Genomic DNA, 22,726 nt, shown 5'->3' with positions numbered 1-22,726 from the left:
TACATACATAGAGACACATACACATACACACAATGGATATTACTCAGTCATAAGAAAGGAGGTTATGCCATTTGGGAGTAACTACTAGGGTATCCCTTCAGGGTATCATGCTGAGTGAAATAAACCAGACAGAGAAGGACATCTGTCCTGCTTAATCATAATGTTCAATACCTACAGTGACCATGCATCCCTGAATTCACCTCTTTTTTCATTTTGTTGTGAAATAATACATAAAATGACCTACGTGTTTGTGTGTGTATATGTAGCCTACCTCTAAGCATTGCCGGGTGATGGACACTGGGATTGCTTTCCTATCTTGGCCTGCTGTGAAGAACGCTGCCATGAAGAAGGCAGTGCCTGCATCTCGGCAAGATCCTGTTTTCATTTCCTTCAGAAATGGACCCAGCACTGGGATTGCTGGATCCAGGGGTAGTTCTGTTCTTAACTTTTTGAGGACTTTTCCACACTGGCTACACCCACTTACAATCCCACCAGCAGGGCACGTGGAGTCCCTTTTCTCCACATCCTCACCAATACTTGTTCCCTCTTTTTGATGACAGCCCTTCTGACAGGTATCATAAACTGCATTGTATCACTTATATGTGGAATCTGAATCAAAAAGGCAAACTCACAGAAACAGAAAGTGGAAAAGTGGAGGTGGGGGAAATACGGAGAGCTTGGTTAAAAGGTTACCCAGAGCTATAGAACACTATATTATATAATTGAAATTTGCCGAGAGTAGAAATGTTCACACACAAGATAAATGCATAAGGTGTTATCTGTGTTAATTAACTAGATGTGTGGAACCCCTCACAATTATATATCAGGTCATCACAATGCACACTTTAGATGTCTTACCATTTTATTTATCAGTTAAACCTCAGTAAATGAAAAAAATGAAAGAAACCCAAACAAACTAGTCTTATAAGGTTAAAAAGAAAAATAAATAAATAAGTAAGTGAAACATGGTAGGAATTTAAGGTATAGGTTAACCCAAAGAATAAGTAATTTTACTAATGGGATGCATATAGTGCTTACCTAGTATTTCATCTCTGAATCTGGATTTTTATCTTTTATTTTGTTAAAATTCTAAACCACCTGATTTCATTAGAAACCACAGAAATAATGATATTCATGCTTAAGCAGAATTTCTTGACTAACAGTGCATGCTTTTCTATTGGTTTTCCTCCTTTTGGGTCCAAATACAGGTTCTCCACTGATTAATTGCAAGAGCCTAGACAGTGAATCTGTCGGTGCCTCAGTAAACCAGACAGTATACTGAGGCTCACTGTCTTGGGGTAGTTACAGGAATGAAGTGAGGGAATATATAAAATGTTTCAATGGCTGCTCTTTCTGTCGCCTTTAATGATGATGGAACATTCGTCCATCCAGCTTATTGGAATCCTGCTTACCAAAAGGCACAGAGAAATGGGAAGCACCCTTTTCTCTATCCGTTCATGTCATTACTTAAAGATTTTATTCATTTATTTGAGAGAAAGGAAGACAGACACCATGAGCCAGGGAGGGGCAGAAAGACAGATAGGGAGAGAATCTCAAGCTGACTCCATGTTGAGAGCAAAGCCCCATGTGGGGCTTGATCCCATGACCCTGAGATCATAACCTGAGCAAAAATTAAGGGTTGGATGCTTAACTGTCATTGTCAGTGTCCTCCAGGTACCCCTCATGTCATTGTTTAAATAAGAGGGTTCCTAAAGAAGAGGGGTCCTCAGGGCACCCTAAGTTTATCCTCTCAAGTAGATGTTCAGGCATCTGATGTTACAGGAACATTCTTACTCCCCCAAAATAAATATTCCTTTTTTAAAAAAATGATTTTATTTATTTATGTGAGAAAGAGCGCATGAGAGAGAGATAGAGCATGAGCATGGGGGGAGAGGTAGAGGGGAAGGAAGAAGCAGGCTCTGTACTAGGCAGGGAGCCCGATGTGGGACTCCATCACAGGACCTTGGGATCGTGACCTGGGCTGAAGGCAGACGCTTAACCACCTGAACCACCCAGGCACCCCCCAAATAAGTATTCTAATTACAGTCCCCTTCCCCCGCCCTGAGTATATGTTTATTCCATATATCTGCCTTATCTAATGTTTCTGGCATCTAAGTCCTTACTTGGGATTTGGAATCTAGTAAACCAGTCAGGATTCTGGAGTTATTTTTGAGAAGGTTACTGAAACGAGAACATGAGTTAAAAGTAGTAATTTACTAGATGGATTCAGAAGAGTTGAATTAAAAGGGTCCTCACTGAGAGCAAAGGGAGCCCATACAGGAGGTGCCAGGCTGAATCCGCAAGTGCTGCTAGGTATGCTAACTATTAGAGACCTAAGACTGTCCCGTCCCGGAACACCTCCACTCCATGGATTTGCTTCACAAATGTGTGAGATATTGGTATTGGACATCATTTTTTTTTTTTTAATTTTTTATTTTTTATAAACATATATTTTTATCCCCAGGGGTACAGGTCTGTGAATCACCAGGTTTACACACTTCACAGCACTCACCAAATCACATACCCTCCCCAATGTCCATAATCCCACCCCCTTCTCCCAAACCCCCTCCCCCCGGCAACCCTCAGTTTGTTGTGAGATTAAGAGTCACTTATGGTTTGTCTCCCTCCCAATCCCATCTTGTTTCATTTATTCTTCTACCCACTTAAGCCTCCATGTTGCATCACCACTTCCTCATATCAGGGAGATCATATGATAGTTGTCTTTCTCTGCTTGACTTATTTCGCTAAGCACGATACGCTCTAGTTCCATCCATGTTGTTGCAAATGGCAAGATTTCATTTCTTTTGATGGCTGCATAGTATTCCATTGTGTATATATACCACATCTTCTTGATCCATTCATCTGTTGATGGACATCTAGGTTCTTTCCATAGTTTGGCTATTGTGGACATTGCTGCTATAAACATTCGGGTGCATGTGTCCCTTTGGATCACTACATTTGTATCTTTAGGGTAAATACCCAATAGTGCAATTGCTGGGTCATAGGGCAGTTCTATTTTCAACATTTTGAGGAACCTCCATGCTGTTTTCCAGAGTGGCTGCACCAGCTTGCATTCCCACCAACAGTGTAGGAGGGTTCCCCTTTCTCCGCATCCTCGCCAGCATCTGTCATTTCCTGACTTGTTGATTTTAGCCATTCTGACTGGTGTGAGGTGATATCTCATTGTGGTTTTGATTTGTATTTCCCTGATGCCGAGTGATATGGAGCACTTTTTCATGTGTCTGTTGGCCATCTGGATGTCTTCTTTGCAGAAATGTCTGTTCATGTCTTCTGCCCATTTCTTGATTGGATTATTTGTTCTTTGGGTGTTGAGTTTGCTAAGTTCTTTATAGATTCTGGACACTAGTCCTTTATCTGATATGTCGTTTGCAAATATCTTCTCCCATTCTGTCAGTTGTCTTTTGATTTTGTTAACTGTTTCCTTTGCTGTGCAAAAGCTTTTGATCTTGATGAAATCCCAATAGTTCATTTTTGCCCTTGCTTCCCTTGCCTTTTGCGTTGTTCCTAGGAAGATGTTGCTGCGGCAGAGGTCGAAGAGGTTGCTGCCCGTGTTCTCCTCAAGGATTTTGATGGATTCCTTTCGTACATTGAGGTCCTTCATCCATTTTGAGTCTATTTTTGTGTGTGGTGTAAGGAAATGGTCCAATTTCATTTTTCTGCATGTGGCTGTCCAATTTTCCCAGCACCATTTATTGAAAAGGCTGTCTTTTTTTCCATTGGACATTCTTTCCTGCTTTGTCGAAGATTAGTTGACCATAGATTTGAGGGTCTATTTTCTGGGCTCTCTATTCTGTTCCATTGATCTATGTGTCTGTTTTTGTGCCAGTACCATGCTGTCTTGATGATGACAGCTTTGTAATAGAGCCTGAAGTCCGGAATTGTGATGCCACCAACGTTGGCTTTCTTTTTCAATATCCCTTTGGCTATTCGAGGTCTTTTCTGGTTCCATATAAATTTTAGAATTATTTGTTCCATTTCTTTGAAAAAGATGGATGGTACTTTGATAGGAATTGCATTAAATGTGTAGATTGCTTTAGGTAGCATAGACATTTTCACAATATTTATTCTTCCAATCCAGGAGCATGGAGCATTTTTCCATTTCTTTGTGTCATCCTCAATTTCTTTCATGAGTACTTTATAGTTTTCTGAGTATAGATTCTGTGTCTCTTTGGTTAGGTTTATTCCTAGGTATCTTATGGTTTTGGATGCAATTGTAAATGGGATTGACTCCTTAATATCTCTTTCTTCTGTCTTGCTGTTGGTGTAGAGAAATGCAACTGATTTCTGTGCATTGATTTTATATCCTGACACTTTACTGAATTCCTGTATAAGTTCTAGCAGTTTTGGAGTGCAGTCTTTTGGGTTTTCCACATATAGTATCATATCATCTGCGAAGAGTGATAATTTGACTTCTTCTTTGCCGATTTGGATGCCTTTAATTTCCTTTTGTTGTCTGATTGCTGAGGCTAGGACCTCTAGTACGATGTTGAATAGCAGTGGTGATAATGGACATCCCTGCCGTGTTCCTGACCTTAGCGGAAAAGCTTTCAGTTTTTCTCCATTGAGAATGATATTTGCGGTGGGTTTTTCATAGATGGCTTTGATGATATTGAGGTATGTGCCCTCTATCCCTACACTTTGAAGAGTTTTGATCAGGAAGGGATGTTGTACTTTGTCAAATGCTTTTTCAGCATCTATTGAGAGTATCATATGGTTCTTGTTCTTACTTTTATTGATGTGTTGTATCACATTGACTGATTTGGGGATGTTGAACCAACCTTGCAGCCCTGGAATAAATCCCACTTGGTCGTGGTGAATAATCTTTTTAATGTACTGTTGAATCCTATTGGCTAGTATTTTGTTGAGTATTTTCGCATCTGTGTTCATCAAGGATATCGGTCTATAGCTCTCTTTTTTGGTGGGATCCTTGTCTGGTTTTGGGATCAAGGTGATGCTGGCCTCATAAAATGAGTTTGGAAGTTTTCCTTCCATTTCTATTTTTTGGAACAGTTTCAGGAGAATAGGAATTAGTTCTTCTTTAAATGTTTGGTAGAATTCCCCCGGGAAGCCGTCTGGCCCTGGGCTTTTGTTTGTTTGGAGATTTTTAATGACTGTTTCAATCTCCTTACTGGTTATGGGTCTGTTCAGGCTTTCTATTTCTTCCTGGTTCAGTTGTGGTAGTTTATATGTTTCTAGGAATGCATCCATTTCTTCCAGATTGTCAAATTTATTGGCGTAGAGTTGCTCATAGTATGTTCTTATAATAGTTTGTATTTCTTTGGTGTTAGTTGTGATCTCTCCTCTTTCATTCATGATTTTATTTATTTGGGTCCTTTCTCTTTTCTTTTTGATAAGTCGGGCCAGGGGTTTATCAATTTTATTAATTCTTTCAAAGAACCAGCTCCTAGTTTCGTTGATTTGTTCTATTGTTTTTTTTGGTTTCTATTTCATTGATTTCTGCTCTGATCTTTATGATTTCTCTTCTCCTGCTGGGCTTAGGGTTTCTTTCTTGTTCTTTCTCCAGCTCCTTTAGGTGTAGGGTTAGGTTGTGTACCTGAGACCTTTCTTGTTTCTTGAGAAAGGCTTGTACCGCTATATATTTTCCTCTCAGGACTGCCTTTGTTGTGTCCCACAGATTTTGAACCGTTGTGTTTTCATTATCATTTGTTTCCATGATTTTTTTCAATTCTTCTTTAATTTCCCGGTTGACCCATTCATTCTTTAGAAGGATACTGTTTAGTCTCCATGTATTTGGGTTCTTTCCAAACTTCCTTTTGTGGTTGAGTTCTAGCTTTAGAGCATTGTGGTCTGAAAATATGCAGGGAATGATCCCAATCTTTTGATACCGGTTGAGTCCTGATTTAGGACCGAGGATGTGATCTATTCTGGAGAATGTTCCATGTGCACTAGAGAAGAATGTGTATTCTGTTGCTTTGGGATGAAATATTCTGAATATATCTGTGATGTCCATCTGGTCCAGTGTGTCATTTAAGGCCTTTATATCCTTGCTGATCTTTTGCTTGGATGACCTGTCCATTTCAGTGAGGGGAGTGTTAAAGTCCCCTACTATCATTGTATTATTGTTGATGTGTTTCTTTGATTTTGTTATTAATTGGTTTATATAGTTGGCTGCTCCCACATTGGGGGCATAGATATTTAAAATTGTTAAATCTTCTTGTTGGACAGACCCTTTGAGTATGATATAGTGTCCTTCCTCATCTCTTATTATAGTCTTTTGGCTTAAAATCTAATTGATCTGATATAAGGATTGCCACTCCTGCTTTCTTCTGATGTCCATTAGCATGGTAAATTCTTTTCCACCCCTCACTTTAAATCTGGAGGTGTCTTCGGGCTTAAAATGTGTTTCTTGGAGGCAACATATAGATGGGTTTTGTTTTTTTATCCATTCTGATACCCTGTGTCTTTTGACAGGGGCATTTAGCCCATTCACATTCAGGGTAACTATTGAGAGATATGAATTTAGTGCCATTGTATTGCCTGTAAGGTGACTGTTACTGTATATGGTCTCTGTTCCTTTCTGATCTACCACTTGTAGGCTCTCTCTTTGCTTAGAGGACCCCTTTCAAGATTTCCTGTAGAGCTGGTTTGGTATTTGCAAATTCTTTCAGTTGTTGTTTGTCCTGGAAGCTTTTAATCTCTCCTTCTATTTTCAATGATAGCCTAGCTGGATATAGTATTCTTGGCTGCATGTTTTTCTCGTTTAGTGCTCTGAAAATATCATGCCAGCTCTTTCTGGCCTGCCAGGTCTCTGTGGATAAGTCAGCTGCCAATCTAATATTTTTACCATTGTATGTTACAGACTTCTTTTCCCGGGCTGCTTTCAGGATTTTCTCTTTGTCATTGAGACTTGTAAATTTTACTATTAGGTGACGGGGTGTGGGGCCTATTCTTATTGATTTTGAGGGGCATTCTCTGAACCTCCTGAATTTTGATGCTCGTTCCCTTTGCCATATTGGGGAAATTCTCCCCAATAATTCTCTCCAGTATACCTTCTGCTCCCCTCTCACTTTCTTCTTCTTCTGGAATCCCAATTATTCTAATGTTGTTTCGTCTTATGGTGTCACTTATCTCTCGAATTCTCCCCTCGTGGTCCAGTAGCTGTTTGTCCCTCTTTTGATCAGCTTCTTTATTCTCTGTCATTTGGTCTTCTATATCACTAATTCTTTCTTCTGCCTCATTTATCCTAGCAGTGAGAGCCTCCATTTTTGATTGCACCTCATTAATAGCTTTTTTGATTTCAACTTGGTTAGATTTTAGTTCTTTTATTTCTCCAGAAAGGGCTTTTAGATCTCTCGAGAGGGTTTCTCTAATATCTTCCATGCCTTTTTCGAGCCCGGCTAGAACCTTGAGAATTGTCATTCTGAACTCTAGATCTGACATATTACCGATGTCTGTATTGATTAGGTCCCTAGCCTTCGGTACTGCCTCTTGTTCTTTTTTTTGTGTTGAATTTTTACGTCTTGTCATTTTGTCCAGATAAGAGTAAATGAAGGGGCAAGTAAAATACTAAAAGGGTGGCAACAACCCCAGGAAAATATGCTTTAACCAAATTAGAAGAGATCCAAAATCGTGAGTGGGGAGAAAGGGGATAAAAAGAGGTTCAAAAAGGAAGAGAGAAAAAAAAAAAAAAAAAAAAAAAAAAAAAAGAAAAGAAAAGAAAAGAATTTTAAAAAAAAGAAAACACCTAAGAAAAATGTAAAAAAAAAAAAAATATATATATATATATATTAGATAAACTAGTAAAAAATCGTTTAAAAAGAAAAAAGGTAAACAGTTAAAAAAAAAAAAAAATTTTACCCGAAGGCGAGAAAAAAAAAAAAAGAAAAAAAAAAAAAATGAAAACGAAAAAATTAAATTAACTGCAAGACTAAAAAAAATCACAGGAAAAAAGCCATGAGTTCCGTGCTTGGCTTTCTCCTCCTCTGGAATTCTGCTGCTCTCCTTGGTATTGAAACCGCACTCCTTGGTAGGTGAACTTGGTCTCGGCTGGATTTCTTGTTGATCTTCTGGGGGAGGGGCCTGTTGTAGTGATTCTCAAGTGTCTTTGCCCCAGGCGGAATTACACCGCCCTTACCCGGGGCCGGGGTGAGTAATCCGCTCGGGTTTGCTTTCAGGAGCTTTTGTTCCCTGAGCGCTTTCCGTAGAGTTCCGGAGGACGGGAATACAAATGGCGGCCTCCTGGTCTCCGGCCCGGAGGAGCCGAGAGCCCAGGGCCCCACTCCTCAGTGCGCCCTCAGAGAACAGCGCCCAGTCACTCCCGTCTGCCTGACCTCCGGCCGCGCTCCGAGCTCACCGAGCCTGCGACCGGTTCAAGGTAACACGGAGCTGCGAGCTTACTGTCAGCTCTGTCTCTGTAGCCGGCTTTCCCGTTCCAATACCCGCAAGCTCTGCGACACTCAGACACCCCCGATCCTTCTGTGACCCTGCGGGACCTGAGGCCACGCTGACCCCGCGTGGGCTTCGCCCCGGTTTAGCCTCTGGAGCGATGTCCCTCAGCGGAACAGACTTTTAAAAGTCCTGATTTTGTGCGCGGTTGCTCCGCCGCTTGCCGGGAGCCGGCCCCTCCCCCCGGGGTCTATCTTCCCGTCGCTTTGGATTCACTTCTCCGCCGGTCCTACCTTTCAGAAAGTGGTTGATTTTCTGTTTCCAGAATTGCTGTTCTTCTTCTCTTCGATCTGCCGATGGATTTTCAGGTGTTTGCAATCTTTAGATAAGCTATCTAGCTGATCTCCGGCTAGCTGAAGCAGTCTCAGCTTGCTACTTCTCCGCCATCTTGACTCCTCCCCCGGTATTGGACATCTTGTGTTTCTTTTTGCTCAGTGAAAGCACACTCTTACTTTGAGGAATTACAATGAACTGGTAGGTTTTCTGTTTTCTCCACTAAACATATTTCAGAATCCAAATACATGGTACCAAAACGAGACCACGCATAGGGTATAAAAATGAAAGGTAAACTTCTCTATCTCCAGCCCTTTACACAACACACATCTAAAATACAAACAGATTCTTAGGGCTGCGCTTCCCAAAAGCATTCTCCCTGCACTAGCAGCCTCAGTGTCCATGAGAACTTGGTAGAAATGCAAATCCTCCGTCCCCGCCTGGGACCTGCTGAATCAGAAACACACCTCCAGCTGCGCTGCACAGGTGAGAGCCACGGTCCCCAGGCGTCAGCCGCTTTAGGAGAGGTTCTGCTCCAAGCCAGAAGATTTGGTCTGGTATTAGTCAACATCATAGGAAGAAAACATCAGAGGAAGGAATGCATTTATTTAAGATTTTATCACCTTTAAAATTACAGTTCTGCTGACTGATCTTTCCCTGCCCCTTTCTCCCCTCTGTGTCTCCACATGGTAGACGGGTTGGGTTTTACGTCAACACTTTCAAAAATGTTTCCAGCCTCGAGGCCAAGTTTCATAAGGAAATTGCAGTGGTGAGTAGTGATGATTATTTTTACTTGTGGAATAGAAAATGAACTTTTTTTTTTCTCTGAAAGTGCATGAAATGGGGCAGCAGCATCATCTGCGTGTGTGTTTTCATGGTGTGTTAAATGGTGTTGCTCTGATGTTGTGTAGTGACCACATAGATCTCTTTTGTCCAGATTTTATCTCTGGGTGTGCAGACAGGCTCCCAGGAATCACAGCCTGTGTCCGTTTTTCTTCTGAGATGCTTTTTCTCTGTGTCCCAGACTCACGGTCTTGTTTTGCTTTGTTCTCAGTCAGCTTTGAAAGTTGGTGTTCAAGCAGTACTTCTTAGGCTGAGGAGGAATCGGTATCTGAATGTTCAGACAATCAGCCCTTCTGTCATCTGCTGAAGTCTGAGTTCAGCAGGGTAGTTGTATGACTTTATCTCCAGTAGAGTCAGTGTGAGCAATAAGTTTTCGTTTTCTGTTCTGTCCTCTGATTAATGGATATATTTTGTTTTTTTAAAGGTTTATTTGTGTTTGTGGCCTTTCACTTTTGACATGAATTTTAAATTGCCCATTTGCAGAATTTAAGTTGTTCGGAGACCATCCATAGTACGTAAGATTCTCAGTAGACAGTTCCTTTCTTGGAGCAGTAGCCTGAATTGACCTCAGAATGACTAAATGGCTAATAGACAAATGGTCTCTGTCCCTCTAGCTTTGCCACAAATTGTATGAAGTGATGACGAAGCTGGGTGACCAGCACGCTGATAAGGCCTTCACCATTCAAGGAGCTCCCAGGTAGGCTGTCTTCATCCGAGCCAAGTTGTGTCTGTTCATTAAAACAATGCTTGTTGCAATTTCTGTAGTCTACACAAGCCTATGCTATTTTACTCATTCTAGAAAAATCTAAACCTAAGGAGACTTTCCACATTGAGGCTGACAGCAGCCTCGTTCTGGGCTTGTATGTTGACTTTTAGTTTTCAGATTTACTCAGGGTGGGTGTTTGTCGTGGTCACAATAGATTTGTCCATCTTCCAGGAGTCCCATCAACAGTTGTGTAAATTTTTAACATATAATTTCTAGTCATGCACTTGTTAACTTTCTTTGGAGAAGAAAGGAATTCCCCAAACACACGACACTGAGATCTTATACTTATCATTGGTGCTGGCATCTTTAATGGCCCATTTTGGGAGAGGAGAGGGCGTAGGTGAGACCGCACCACCATCCTGCCTCGTAACTTTACCTTTCCAACACTGCATTGTTTTGATTCTTTTGCACATTGTTTTGTGGTATCAAAGGCCCAGCTGTTCGCAACCAGATCATCTACCTTTCTAGGACCTGGCTTCTCACCAGCTTTCTCCTGTGATTTTGGAATTCCTTTAACCCATCCTTCTCAGGCATTATGTACTCAAGGAATGTGGGTTAATGGTCCTTGGGCTGGAAGTAAGAAGATCCCAGCTTTCCAGTTTCTGACTATACAGTTAACTTACTTTGCCTTCCTTAAGTGCGTCCAATTAATTCTCTGGTTAAAGATGTCTCTTTCTATCTCTTTTTTTTTTTTAAACCAGCAGAAAAAAAAAGATGTTATTGAACTAAATGGTTTGTAAGGTAATATTTGCATTTTTAATGTCAATCAACATAAATACTCATACACACATTTATAAAAACACACACTCCTGCACAGGTGGCTCCATCACCATATGTTCAGACCTCTCTGGAGAGAGCGGATTTTCTTCTTTGATGTTTGTTGTATTATCCATCCTCATCATAGTATCTGTTACAGAGCTATATGATACAAGCATTTAGTATCTCTTATTTTTCTAAGGGAAAGGACATTCCCTAAAAGAATATATGAAAGGCCCACTGCTTCCTCTATAGTATTTCAATATGAACTTGGAACAAAGACAAAGTTGTAATAAGAATGTCAAAATGACATCGGGTATTTTAACAATGATGTACATGAAAAAATGAAGGGTTACTCCCTCCTAAAGACATGAGAAGGACAACTGTGTCTGAAAATCTCAATATTGCTGAATTAGATAAAATGAAGAGAAAATGGGGTCATGACCACTTAACAAATGTTCCTTTCATTTTTTTACATCATTCCTCTGCAGAATGAGGTGGTGAGTGAGCTCAGTGGTTACCCTCTTGAGCATAGACTGGGGCCGTGCTTCCCGGCAGAGGCCATGGTTGCTGGTGCAGAGCCTCAATCATGTGGCTTATCCGTGTCCTCCGCAGGACCCACTCCCACTAGACCATGCTGTAGTGTGTGAGCTTATTTATTTTGGGGGTATAGACCCTCCTCCCTCAATCTGTAGACATTAGAAAGACTTAGAGAGTAGGATGTGTCCCCAGTGCCCTCCTGGTTATTGCATTTGAGCTGGTCCCAGGCATCTGGCCTGGTGCCAGGAACATGGTGGGTTCCCAGGAGACATTATTGACTCTCTGCCTTCACATAATTTGTTAGCACATGTCAGGTGTCTGAGCCAAGCCTTTGTTTTATAAGGTATAGAAAGAGGAACAGCTAATGAATTTATTTCCAAATGTCATCAGAAAAGACTCCTATAAAATCTTATTTTTAAAGATTTTATTTATTTGTTTGAGAGAGAGAGCACACACAAGTCTGGGCAGGGGCAGAGGGAGAAGTGGACCCCCCACTGATCATGGAGCCCAATGTAAGACTTGATCCCAGGGCCCTGAGATCATGACCTGAGCCGAAGGCAGACGGTTAACCGACTGAGCCACCTGGGCGCCCCTGACTCCTATAAAATCTTAGCACTACCCTGAGGACACCTTTAACATCAGATTTATAATTTTCAGGGTAGATTTTTTATAGATTATGACGTAGCAAGATTTTCTTATAAACCAAAGGTGAGAGTAATTCAGCTAAGTCAGCTCACACTTGGAAAATTCTTGCAGAGGCTGTTTGGCACAATGGAAAGAACAGAGGCTTTGCCTTCCCAAGGCCTGAACTCAGACCCGTGAAATTGCTGAGTGACTTTAGGGGTTTTTAACCTCTCTGTGCCCCACTCTGCTACCTATAAAGTGGGGACATTGATGCATGGGTATTGCAGCGGTTAGAGATCATATGAATGAATGAGGTCTGGCACACAGACCATAGACAATAATGGTACCAGTTTCACCAACACTGTTAGTAACCACCACAACTAATTTAGAAGGGGGTTCCGTGACAGGCAGAACCAGATATTCTCAGGATTCCTCTGAGATGGAGGACCCTGGAAAGTCAGTGCCGTTCTGTAGGTTGCTCATCGCTGACTCTCGTGTGTTCATCTAGTGATTCTGGTCCTCTCCGCATCGCAAAGACACCATCACCGCCTGAGGAGGCCTCACCCATCCCGAGCCCGACAGCCAGTCCCAATCACACGCTGGCACCTGCGTCTCCCGCACCAGCCAGGCCTAGGTCACCTTCACAGGTAGGAAGAGGTGAAATATACTGGGGAGAATGCAAGAACTGGTGGTGAGGTGATCCTATCTGGGATAATCCCATAGTGCTGGGGCATTAAAAGGAGTTTCCTGTTGGGGAGACTTGGAGGCTGTGGGCATTGTGATGGTTGCTAAGGAATCAACCTCTCCAACGTGGATTCCTGTTTTCTCACATGCCCTGTGTTGGGGTGTGTTGAGACTTCTCTCCACAACCTCAGCTTCCCTAAGCTCACGTGCACTCCTCTTTTCCCACCTCTCACTCTCAGAAGGGCCCAATCAATATCACCTTCTCCCTGGACGTTCCCTCCTTCTAGCACTTTCGGTCACACTTGTAGAAACTCTGGCCAAGAAAGCTTCACAGCCTGGCTTATACGCCATTTTACATCTTCTGGTCTCACCCACAGTATGTGGCACATGAGTGGACATTCATCAAAGTTATCTGGAACAAACAATCGAGAAAAACAGCGAGGGCTGGAAAAGGTCAACACAGAAAAGCATTGCCACCCTTGTCTTCCCCACTTGGGGTGAAGGCAAAATTCCTACAGCAAGAGTTGAAGTTCAAGTCTTTGAAACTAAGGGAAGTGGTGAGAAGGTCCATGGAATAGATCTGTGAAGTCCTGACTTCTCAAAACACTCTAGTGGAACATGAAATGCATGTTCTCTGTGGGTGATCTCACGGCGTCCAGTGAAAAGCTTTCCGGCTTATAGTGTCAAAATTCCAATTTCTTGCTGAAATGAGGAATCCGTTTTGGTTGACTTCATAAAGGGGGCAGTCCTAGTTTAACGTGAGAGGCGTAGGCACCTGGCCCTGGCCCTGCATGCAGCGCTGGCATCGAAGGGCAGGGGGTTGCACTCTCTGAGTGATTCTTGGGGGGCCCTTGCTTGTGGGTGCTCCCAGAGTCACGTAGGCAGACTGCATTCTCTACTCCCTCAGGTCCCTTTTTCCTCTGTGCATATCTAAATGTCAGTCAGTGCAGTATGTCTGCCCAGCACTGTTCAGGTGGCATTTCTACACAACTCAGATGCCGTCTTTGGCCGAATTAATTTGCTTGTGTCTCTCATGTTTTGTAGACAAGGAAGGGGCCTCCCGTCCCACCGCTGCCTAAAGTCACCCCAACAAAGGAACTCCAACAGGAGAACATCATCAGTTTCTTTGAGGACAACTTTGTCCCAGAAATCAGTGTGACGACACCTTCACAGGTAAGTGCCTGCTGCAGAGCTGGGATGAGCACACAGGTACCAGGGCAGCAGGATCCTCGGGGACCATCTCTCAAGGTGCCAGATGTCAGAGCCAGCAGCATCACACCAGGTTGGCCTTAATCACTTGGTATGTCTCAAGCATTCTCAAATGGGAGGCATACACACAGTTTTTGGAAATACTGAAAAGTGTAAAATGAAGAATTTTAACGATTACTTACATTATACTGCCCTCACCTAGACACTAATGCACTGTGGCGTGTTTTCCTTCATGCTTTGATTTCTAGGTGTATACCGATTCCATACCACAACATCAAGATTATATTGTTAGGGATTCCTGACTTTTCTGCTTCAGCATTTTGAACATTTTTTTCATGTCATAATATCGTCTCTTCCAAAGAAAATGTGGAAGCAGAGTATTCTCTCTGATGGATGGACCAGCCCGTGATTGTGATCACAGGTCATTTCTGATTTCCTGTTTTTTCACCAGCACTTCTATGAATGTCAGTATATGTTAATTCATGTTTACAACCTCAGTTATTTCTTTTACATTGCTTCCTGGTAGAGAATAGGAAAATGAAGTTAAAAGAGGTGAATATTTTCAAGCTGTTTGGCCTTCATAACAAGTAACTGTATCCATTTCCATGATTTGGCAAAGACACCTGGCTGCACCTGCTCCTGCTCCAGCTCCCTTGGTAGGCTGCAGACCCCTCTCTGCTAGCCACTTGGTGGTCCTGTTGCCTAGAATGACGATTCTTCACTTCCAGAGCTGTTCCTCATGCCATTGAAGCTATTTTTTAAAATTATTTTTTAATTTTTTTATAAACATATAATGTATTATTAGCCCCAGGGGTACAGGTCTGTGAATCACCAGGTTTACACACTTGACAGCACTCACCATAGCACATACCCTCCCCAATGTCCATAACCTGAAGCTATTTTTTTAAGACTGAGAGTCCCCAGAAACATCCTGCCAATATTACTTACCCCCGGTGGTCTCAGAATCAGAAATAATCCCTACATTTTGCAAGAGTTGTGAGTGCAGTGCTGTAATTACTGAGTACATCCATAATAACACTGTGTATCACGTGCTAATTACAGTCACATCCTGTTGATAATAACAGGAATAATGTGCTAATCACAGAGAGCTCAGGAAATAGAAACTCAGAAGAAATGCAAATCAAAATGTGTCATTGTTTTTAAGGGCATTTATGAATAACGTGCAATAACTTTTAGCTATTGTTTTCCTTCAGTGTTTTGTAGGAGATGGTGAATTGGGTAAGGTAATGGGGCCTTGACTGTGATTTAGCAGCTCCTCTGAAGGGGGAGACTTGCACGTTGATGATCACATGGACAGATGATGTCTGTGGCTCCACAGATGCCTCCAGAGATAGCAGTCTCGGAGTCAGGTGATCTTATCTGGCACCAGCCATTGTGTGGACCCCAAACTCCAGTTTTCATTTCCAGCTTGTCCTCTCCCTTTGATTTGCTAGCAGCTCAGCTTCTTTCTCTTTCTTGCTACATCAGTTTCAGACTGAGATGTTTAAGGTGATCATATCCTTATCCTTGCTCAAGTTGCTTGCCCCTGCACCCTTAAATAGCATGCTCTCAATCCTAACCACTAACAGAACTTGCTCACCTAGAAGCCAGTGCCCTTGGCTGAAGACACCCCCACTTAGCACTGGAGGCAACGGAAGTCGAGGCAACATGGCATGTAGATGAGTTCTAAAGCAAAGCTGGGGGCTCAAGACAGTTCTTTCCTTTAAAATGTTTTGTTATTTGCAGTTGGCTGGTTAAAAAAAAAAAAAGAAAGCACTTTTTAAAATCACAAATCCTAGAAGAGTCTCTGAAGTACTTCTAAGAGTGTGAACGTTCGCAATACTGAGCAGCAGTCATGGGTAAAGTCAAGAGTCCTGGACAGAGGGAGAAGAGGCACCTGTCAAAGCAGAAAGGGCTTGGGCTGGGGCTGCCACAGGGACGCAGCTGGCTGGAGGGCAGCCTGCCCCAGCCTGGCTGGTTTTGGTGCACTACTCCAAAGCCCTGGGGAGGGAAGGAAGATATCGCTTCCCACCCTCTGGACCTTTATAACATGCTTGCTGGTGTCCCCTCCAATGTGCTAGGTGATTTGGAAAGCACTAACCACCAGAGACCTTGCAGAGGTGCATTTTGGGGATTCAGGTTCATTTATGTTGTTTTCATTAGGAGGAAGGAGAAGGGGGTTTCTGTGGTTTTTTTTTCCACATTTGAAGCGGCGTGGCTCCCGTGTGAACCACATGAACCACAGTGTGTGACCAGAAGCAACTCCATTGACTAAGCGGCTGTTCATCTAGTCACCATCTCAAGAGAGGGCGTGAGGCAGGGATTTATGTTTCAGTCCACTTTCTCCCCTAATGAGTGATACCATGTAGCTTTATTCAAAATTGCACAGATGTTGCCTTTCCCTGAAGCTTCTTGACTATTTCCTCAGTTCCTTATTCCTCTGTAGATATGCTCAGATAGGTGTTTTCACCTCTTTTGGGTCACATGCAGCAGTTTCTGAGTCGGCAGACCCCGGGTGGGGGCCAAGAATCTGTATTCCTCACAAGAGATGCTGACGCTGCTGGTCGTGGGATTAAACTGTGAGAACCACTGTTACAGGCCAGGATTTCCAAATGTGTGGCCATGAACAAAGTACCACAGTGAATGAAGAGATCTCTTCCAGGGAAATATCAAGCTGAGTCAAGGGTATATCATGACTGACCACTTACAGCTGCTCCACTTAAAAATAGTGTGACCTGGGGATAAAAATATATGTTTATAAAAAATAAAAAATTAATAAAAAAAAGAAAAATTAAAAAAATAGTGTGACTTGAAATACTCCGTATTTTGCTTGTTGGACGCACTCATACACGTGCATGCTTGTAACATCAGATACGTTGATCAGACTGTATGTCAAGCTACACATTCTAAGTGAATGGTCAGTCTCATCAAGACTTTAATGTTTTTATTTTATTTTATTTTATTTTATTCATTTGGTGGGCAGCAAAGCAAGGTTTATTGAGTGACAGCAAAGTGATAGTACAAAGCTCCTGAACAGGGAGGGGGCCCTAGAGGGTTGCCCTTGGGACTATGCTGTTTCTAAACATGCACAGGTAAATGATGAAAAAGAATAAATAGGAATGCCAGGAGAAAATGAGATGCCAGTTGCATGGAAGCCGAGTATTGGAATTTAGCAAGCTGAGATGTATCCGAAAAGCTTTCCTCCCAGATACATGTATTTATAGTAATAAGGAGTCGACCCTTTCAGTTTTATGTTGATATTATTACCAAGTTTATACGACATTCTACATTGAACAGATAGGTCTGCGTTCCCAGTTTGCTGTTTTTATCCTGAGCCCAGTGGGGAACTACATTTGCATTAATCCCGCCCACAAGTTCCAGATGTGGTGACTGAGATATTCCTCAACATCTGACAGATTCGTATGTCCCATCCACCAAGCTTCATGGCAGTGACAGTCTCTCTTGAGTTTGTCTTGGGATTTGAAAGGAATGCATCAGACCTACAGAGCCCTCTATTGGCCTCAGACTTTAACTCTATCATAGAATCTTCTCTGGGAGATTTCCTTGCTTGGTAGTAGGGAGAGATCTGTGTGTCAACACAAAAGCGCTGACTTTGCTTCCCTGGTTCTGTTTACAAAAATGAAACTGCCAGGGGACAAACCCAGCCCTTTCTATTTTTCCCTCCCAAGAAACTAAATAGGAAGAGGTGTGTGTGTGTGTGTGTGTGTGTGTGTGTGTTTCTTACGCTATTCTTTTAAAACAGCATTTTCTATCAAGTCCCATAGGATGCTGTGAAAAGGGGTCCTGGTCATAGGGGGCTGGGAGGGGCTGCATCGCCTTTTGCTTTACATACTTTATGTTAGTGTGTCCAAGGCTCTGAGAAGTTCTGCAACAAAAGCCATGCTTGTTTAAATCAGAGTTTCTCTAACAGTCTTCCTTTCTTCCCAAAGTACTACTTGTTCCAGGGAAATGGGCGTTTGCTGAAACACATTTAAGAAGTAAGATTTAGAAGGTATTATGTCCCTAGAAACCAAATTTATGGCATATAAGTAGGATTTTAACAGATCAAGACAGAAAAGGCAATCATATATTTGTGCACAGAGGTATACACACATGCAAGGTTGTTTCTTTTTTCCTTCCAAAGTCCAAAGTTTTGGACTGCTTTCTCTTCTGACTTTTTAATTCCATTCATGTTCATTCTCCTTTCCCACCAGGGCTTTCCATAGGGACTGTGGCTCTGAGCAAATGTTGGGTAGGGGGAGGCGCTCTGTCCATATAACCAGTTTGAGTCACTTGAACATATCAGCAGTAATCTGGCGGTCAGTCTCATGGGATTCCACACATGAAATGCCATGTTGGCCAGCGGGCGCAGTCTGCTCACCAGGCACCCTCTTGGAAACAAACCAGGCTACCACATTCCAGGACAACTGGGTGTGCATGACCCCTCAGCGTTCCTCCATATAGAGCAGGGTCCCAGAGTGCTCCAAAGAGGAAAGGTGGGGGCCAGGCCCATGTGGGTCCTGGTGCAGATTTGGGGTGTCCTGACTGGATAGCCTTGCTAGCCACAGCTGCCACCAGCAGAAGAGGACTTAGGTATCAGGAAAGGTGCTCAAAAGGGTGAGGCCCCCCCTGAGAGGCACAGGGCTTGGGGCAGGGTCCTTGCTTGCCTATCTACCTCTCACTGGCCAAGAGGAAGAAGACATTACGCATTTTTGAACTTTTTTTTTTTTTCACAGCAGGTAACCACCAGCTATTTGCCTAAATCTTTTCCAACAACGATGTTGCGTCTTTTTTGCTCTTTCATACAGCGTTCTCTTTTACAAACCCAGATGGGTTATTTTTGGCCCATCTAAGCTCATTGCTCCAGGCCCATCTTGCCATTCTTGCTGGGAGAGCCTACTGTGCGGGAAGGCAGGACAACAGCACAGCCGTGCAGTCCCACGGCTGTGGGTGTCATGTCAGCACCATTCATTTTGATACCCTTACATCTCTGCTTTCCAGCCGAATGCTGCATCTCACATCTTAAGTTCATGAAATCATCCTATTTTTCCTAGCCGATCACATGGAAGTAGATATTCAACTTGCTTGATAAGTTTACAAAAGCGTCTTTTTTGTCTGGTCAGTCCAGACAGAGGCAGTCCTGCATGCGCGCACCGCCTCACTCCTGGTAGCTGTCACTGGTTGTGAATACTGCCCTGGCTTTGCTTTTCAAACATTGCTATATTTCTGGGCCAGCTGCCTCTTCTTTCAGTTGATGTTTTTTCAAAGTAAACACGTTAGCATTCTTGTAACACAGAAAGGATTAGTAATATGGAAACTGGAATGAGGAAAACAGTGCATTTCAGGCCCCGGTTAGGTCGGTCTATTGCCTCAGTGGGTCACCCTCGGCACCATGGTTCCTGCAGCAGACACAGCCAAGTAGTGCTATGCACCAAGGAGTGAATTTATCCTCTGGGGCCCTGACAATATTCTTAAACCATTGCGTAAGTTGGCCTCGCAAGCTTCCAAGGTTCTTAGACTCCTGAACCTCTAATGTTGCCTTGACTTTTTGCACTTCCCCCGTTTTGCATTTTATATTCTACCTCTTTACAAAGCATCCCATGGTATAAAGCTCTTTTGAGATTCTGTGTTGTTGAACATGGTTTCATGGTATGGGTCGAGAGTGGGGGTTAGATGGTGCAGAAGGCCAGCAAAGGAAGGGTAGAAGGGCCCTACTGTAAAGTTGAGCAGACCTGTTCTCTTTCTACAACACTGTGGTGCTTCTAGGGCAGACATGGAAAGCAGAAGCCTATAGACCACACCTGCCAGCATCTTAAGCACCTGGAAGATAGTGGATACTAGATGCCCAGTAAATTGAACAAATCCATTTTAACTCTTTCTCTCCTTAATGTTCAGGATCCATGTTCTGTAGAAACTTCTTTGGGTTTTCAATATTAGCAAAGTCCTTCAGGTTGTTATATATCAGCAATTATACTAAATTCCAGATGTGGTGGTAGGAGGGTCTTTCATCCAGTGGTCATCACAGAATGTCACTTCAAGCACAGGCCCCATCCCTCTGTCCTCGGTCCCTCTTCTCAGTACTGTCAGTTGTTACCCTCTTACTCAGAGTGTGTGCAAGGCCAACAAGCAAACTCATGAGGTACTACACTAAGGATGGCTGTACCATCTACCACCTTGTTTCCAAACCAACCCCCCTAGGGGAACAGCTCCTTAGAAAGTTTAGTTTGCTGTGTATCAGCTCATGGAAACATTTGCAAGATTATATAAACAGGCACATAGACCAAATGTGGTAACATTTGTGACAAGCCTAGGTGACGGGTAAATGGATCTTCATTGTATTGTTTTAGCGTTTTTATATAATAAAAGCTATAGAACAAATACTTGACCATGTCCGATGAAATGGTTGAATGAGGTCTCATTCTGTGATTTCAAATCTAAATCTCTCGAGCCTCGGCAGTATACTATAGCTATTGCCATCACTCACATTAACAGTGATGTACCCATCTGTAGTGGTCTTGTCACAGGCTTCCGGTCATAAGGTTAAGTTCCCTTAGGCCACTGCATGCATTACAAATGAAATGTTAAAACTTTACTCACTGTTATAAATTATGAGCTATTTTGTGACCCTTCCATAAAAGACATGTCTGTGACATGAAAAATAACTCCCAGTGGGCCTTTTTCCAAAAAAGTTTATTTAAGCTTTCTGTCTTAAGCTTCCTAGTCTGACCTCCCTGCCTTACTGGGAAGATAATAAGTGTCCTGCAAAATATTTAGAATAGAGTAAATGTCCTCAAAATACGTTTAATAAAAGAGGGGCGCCTGGCTGGCTCAGTTGGTTAAGCAATTGCCTTCAGCTCAGGTCTTGATCCTGGAGTCCTGGGATTGAGCCCCGCATTGGGCTCCCAGCTCCACGGGGAGTTGGCTTCTCCCTCTGACTTTTTCCTCTCTCATGCTCTCTCTCACTGTCTCTCTCTCAAATAAATAAATAAAATCTTTTAAAAAATATGTTTAATAAAAGAATAAAAACTGAACGCTTGGGACGAAATAGTACCTTTGGCTTTACTGTCATCTGGATCACTGAAATATTGTGTTCCCATTAAGAAATCAATGTGTGTGTGTCTGCATGCAACCCTGGGGATGTTTTGGAGACTCTAAATGTTGTGTGACTCTTATTGTTTTTGATGTGAGAACACTTAGTATCTTTTTTATTGGGCAAATTTCAAGTGTGTAATACACTGTTTTTACTTACAGTCAAGTTTTTACTTACAACTTAACCAACATCTCCCTATTTCCCCTCTTAAACCCTGGCAGCCACCATTCTACTGTAAATTGAAATCTCTGTTACCTGATATGCTTATAAGAATAATGCCATAAAAGGACATTATTAAATAAAGGGGTGCCAGTGTGGCTCAGTGGGTTAGGCCTCTGCCTTCGGCTTGGGTCATGGTCTCAGGGTCTCGTGATCGAGCCCTGCATCCGGCTCTCTGTTCAGCAGGGAGCCTGCTTCCCTCTCTCTCTCTGCCCACTTGCGATCTCTATCAAATAAATAAATAAAATCTTAAAAATAAAAAGAATAATGCCATAAAGGATGCCTTGTAAACACAAAAAAATAGTCAATTACAGAGAAGCAAAAAGTTTAAACGTGTAGTGATATTTTCCAGCAAAACCCACTCTTAAAATGTACTTTTCATCACAAAGGCAGAGGGAGAGGAGAAAGAGACTCTTAAGCAGTCGCCGCATCCAGCCTAGAGCTGGATGCAGGGCTTGATCTCAGACCCTGAGATCATGACCTGAGCCCAAATCGAGTCATGCTTAACCGGCTGAGCCACACAGGTGCCCCTAAAGTATACATTTTGATAATTTTGAAATACGTGTACACCCATGAGACCATCACCAGGATCAAGATAATGACCCCTAAAGCTCCTTTGTGTCTGTAATCGCCACCGTTCCTCTCCACATATTGCACTCTCTAGGCAGACACTCATCTTTCTGTACCCGTATGTTCATTTGCATTTCCTAGAATTTTGTGTAGATGGAATCGTACAGAATGTACCCTTTTGGGTCTGGCTTCTTTTCCTCCGCATCTTTATCATGAGGTTCATCCATTTTGTAGCATGTATCAGCAGTTCATTTCTTCTCTTTGCTGAGTAGTATCTCATTCTATGGACACATCAGGGTTTGAGGGATTTTTCATCTATTGACAGATATTTGGGTTGTTTCCAGATTTTGGCTGTTATATATAAAGGTACTGTGAACATCTGTATCCAAATGTTTGTGTGTATACATGTTTTTATTTCTTTGGGTACCAGGTCATACTGGAGGAATAAGTTTAACTTTTCAACTGCCAAACTTCTAAGTGATTATACTATTTGAGTTTCCATCCACATTGCATAAGCATTTCAGATTCTCCACATCCTTGCCAACACTTGGTATGGCTAGTTTTTTAAAATTTTAGCTGTTCTGGTAAGTGTATAGTGTTATTTCATTGCAATTTAGTTTAGATTTCCCTAATGGTTAATGATGTTAGGCATCTTTTCATGTACTCATTTGACATCTGCTTACCTTCTTTATTTCCCAGCTCAACTGAGGTATAGTTGACAAATA

The 22,726-nt window shown here is 42.4% G+C and overlaps 1 protein-coding gene across 2 annotated transcripts in view; it reads left to right on the top strand.

Annotated features, from left to right (window-relative positions):
* The window catches only part of LOC101675761 (amphiphysin), a 254,072-nt gene that overhangs the window by 165,718 nt on the left and 65,628 nt on the right, over positions 1 to 22,726 (top strand). For both annotated transcript variants that reach the window (XM_045089525.1, XM_045089524.1), the window contains exons 8-11: positions 9,394 to 9,469; positions 10,158 to 10,240; positions 12,738 to 12,876; positions 13,958 to 14,086. In XM_045089525.1, the coding sequence (XP_044945460.1) occupies positions 9,394 to 9,469; positions 10,158 to 10,240; positions 12,738 to 12,876; positions 13,958 to 14,086 (427 nt within the window). The remainder of the gene's footprint in view (positions 1 to 9,393; positions 9,470 to 10,157; positions 10,241 to 12,737; positions 12,877 to 13,957; positions 14,087 to 22,726) is intronic.

This window comes from Mustela putorius, unplaced genomic scaffold (assembly GCF_011764305.1).
Source record: "Mustela putorius furo isolate JIRA1106 unplaced genomic scaffold, ASM1176430v1.1 tig00003845_pilon_pilon_pilon, whole genome shotgun sequence".
Taxonomy (NCBI): domain Eukaryota; kingdom Metazoa; phylum Chordata; class Mammalia; order Carnivora; family Mustelidae; genus Mustela; species Mustela putorius.
Note: the sequence above shows the minus strand (reverse complement) of the source record. Positions and strands in the feature narration are given on the sequence as shown.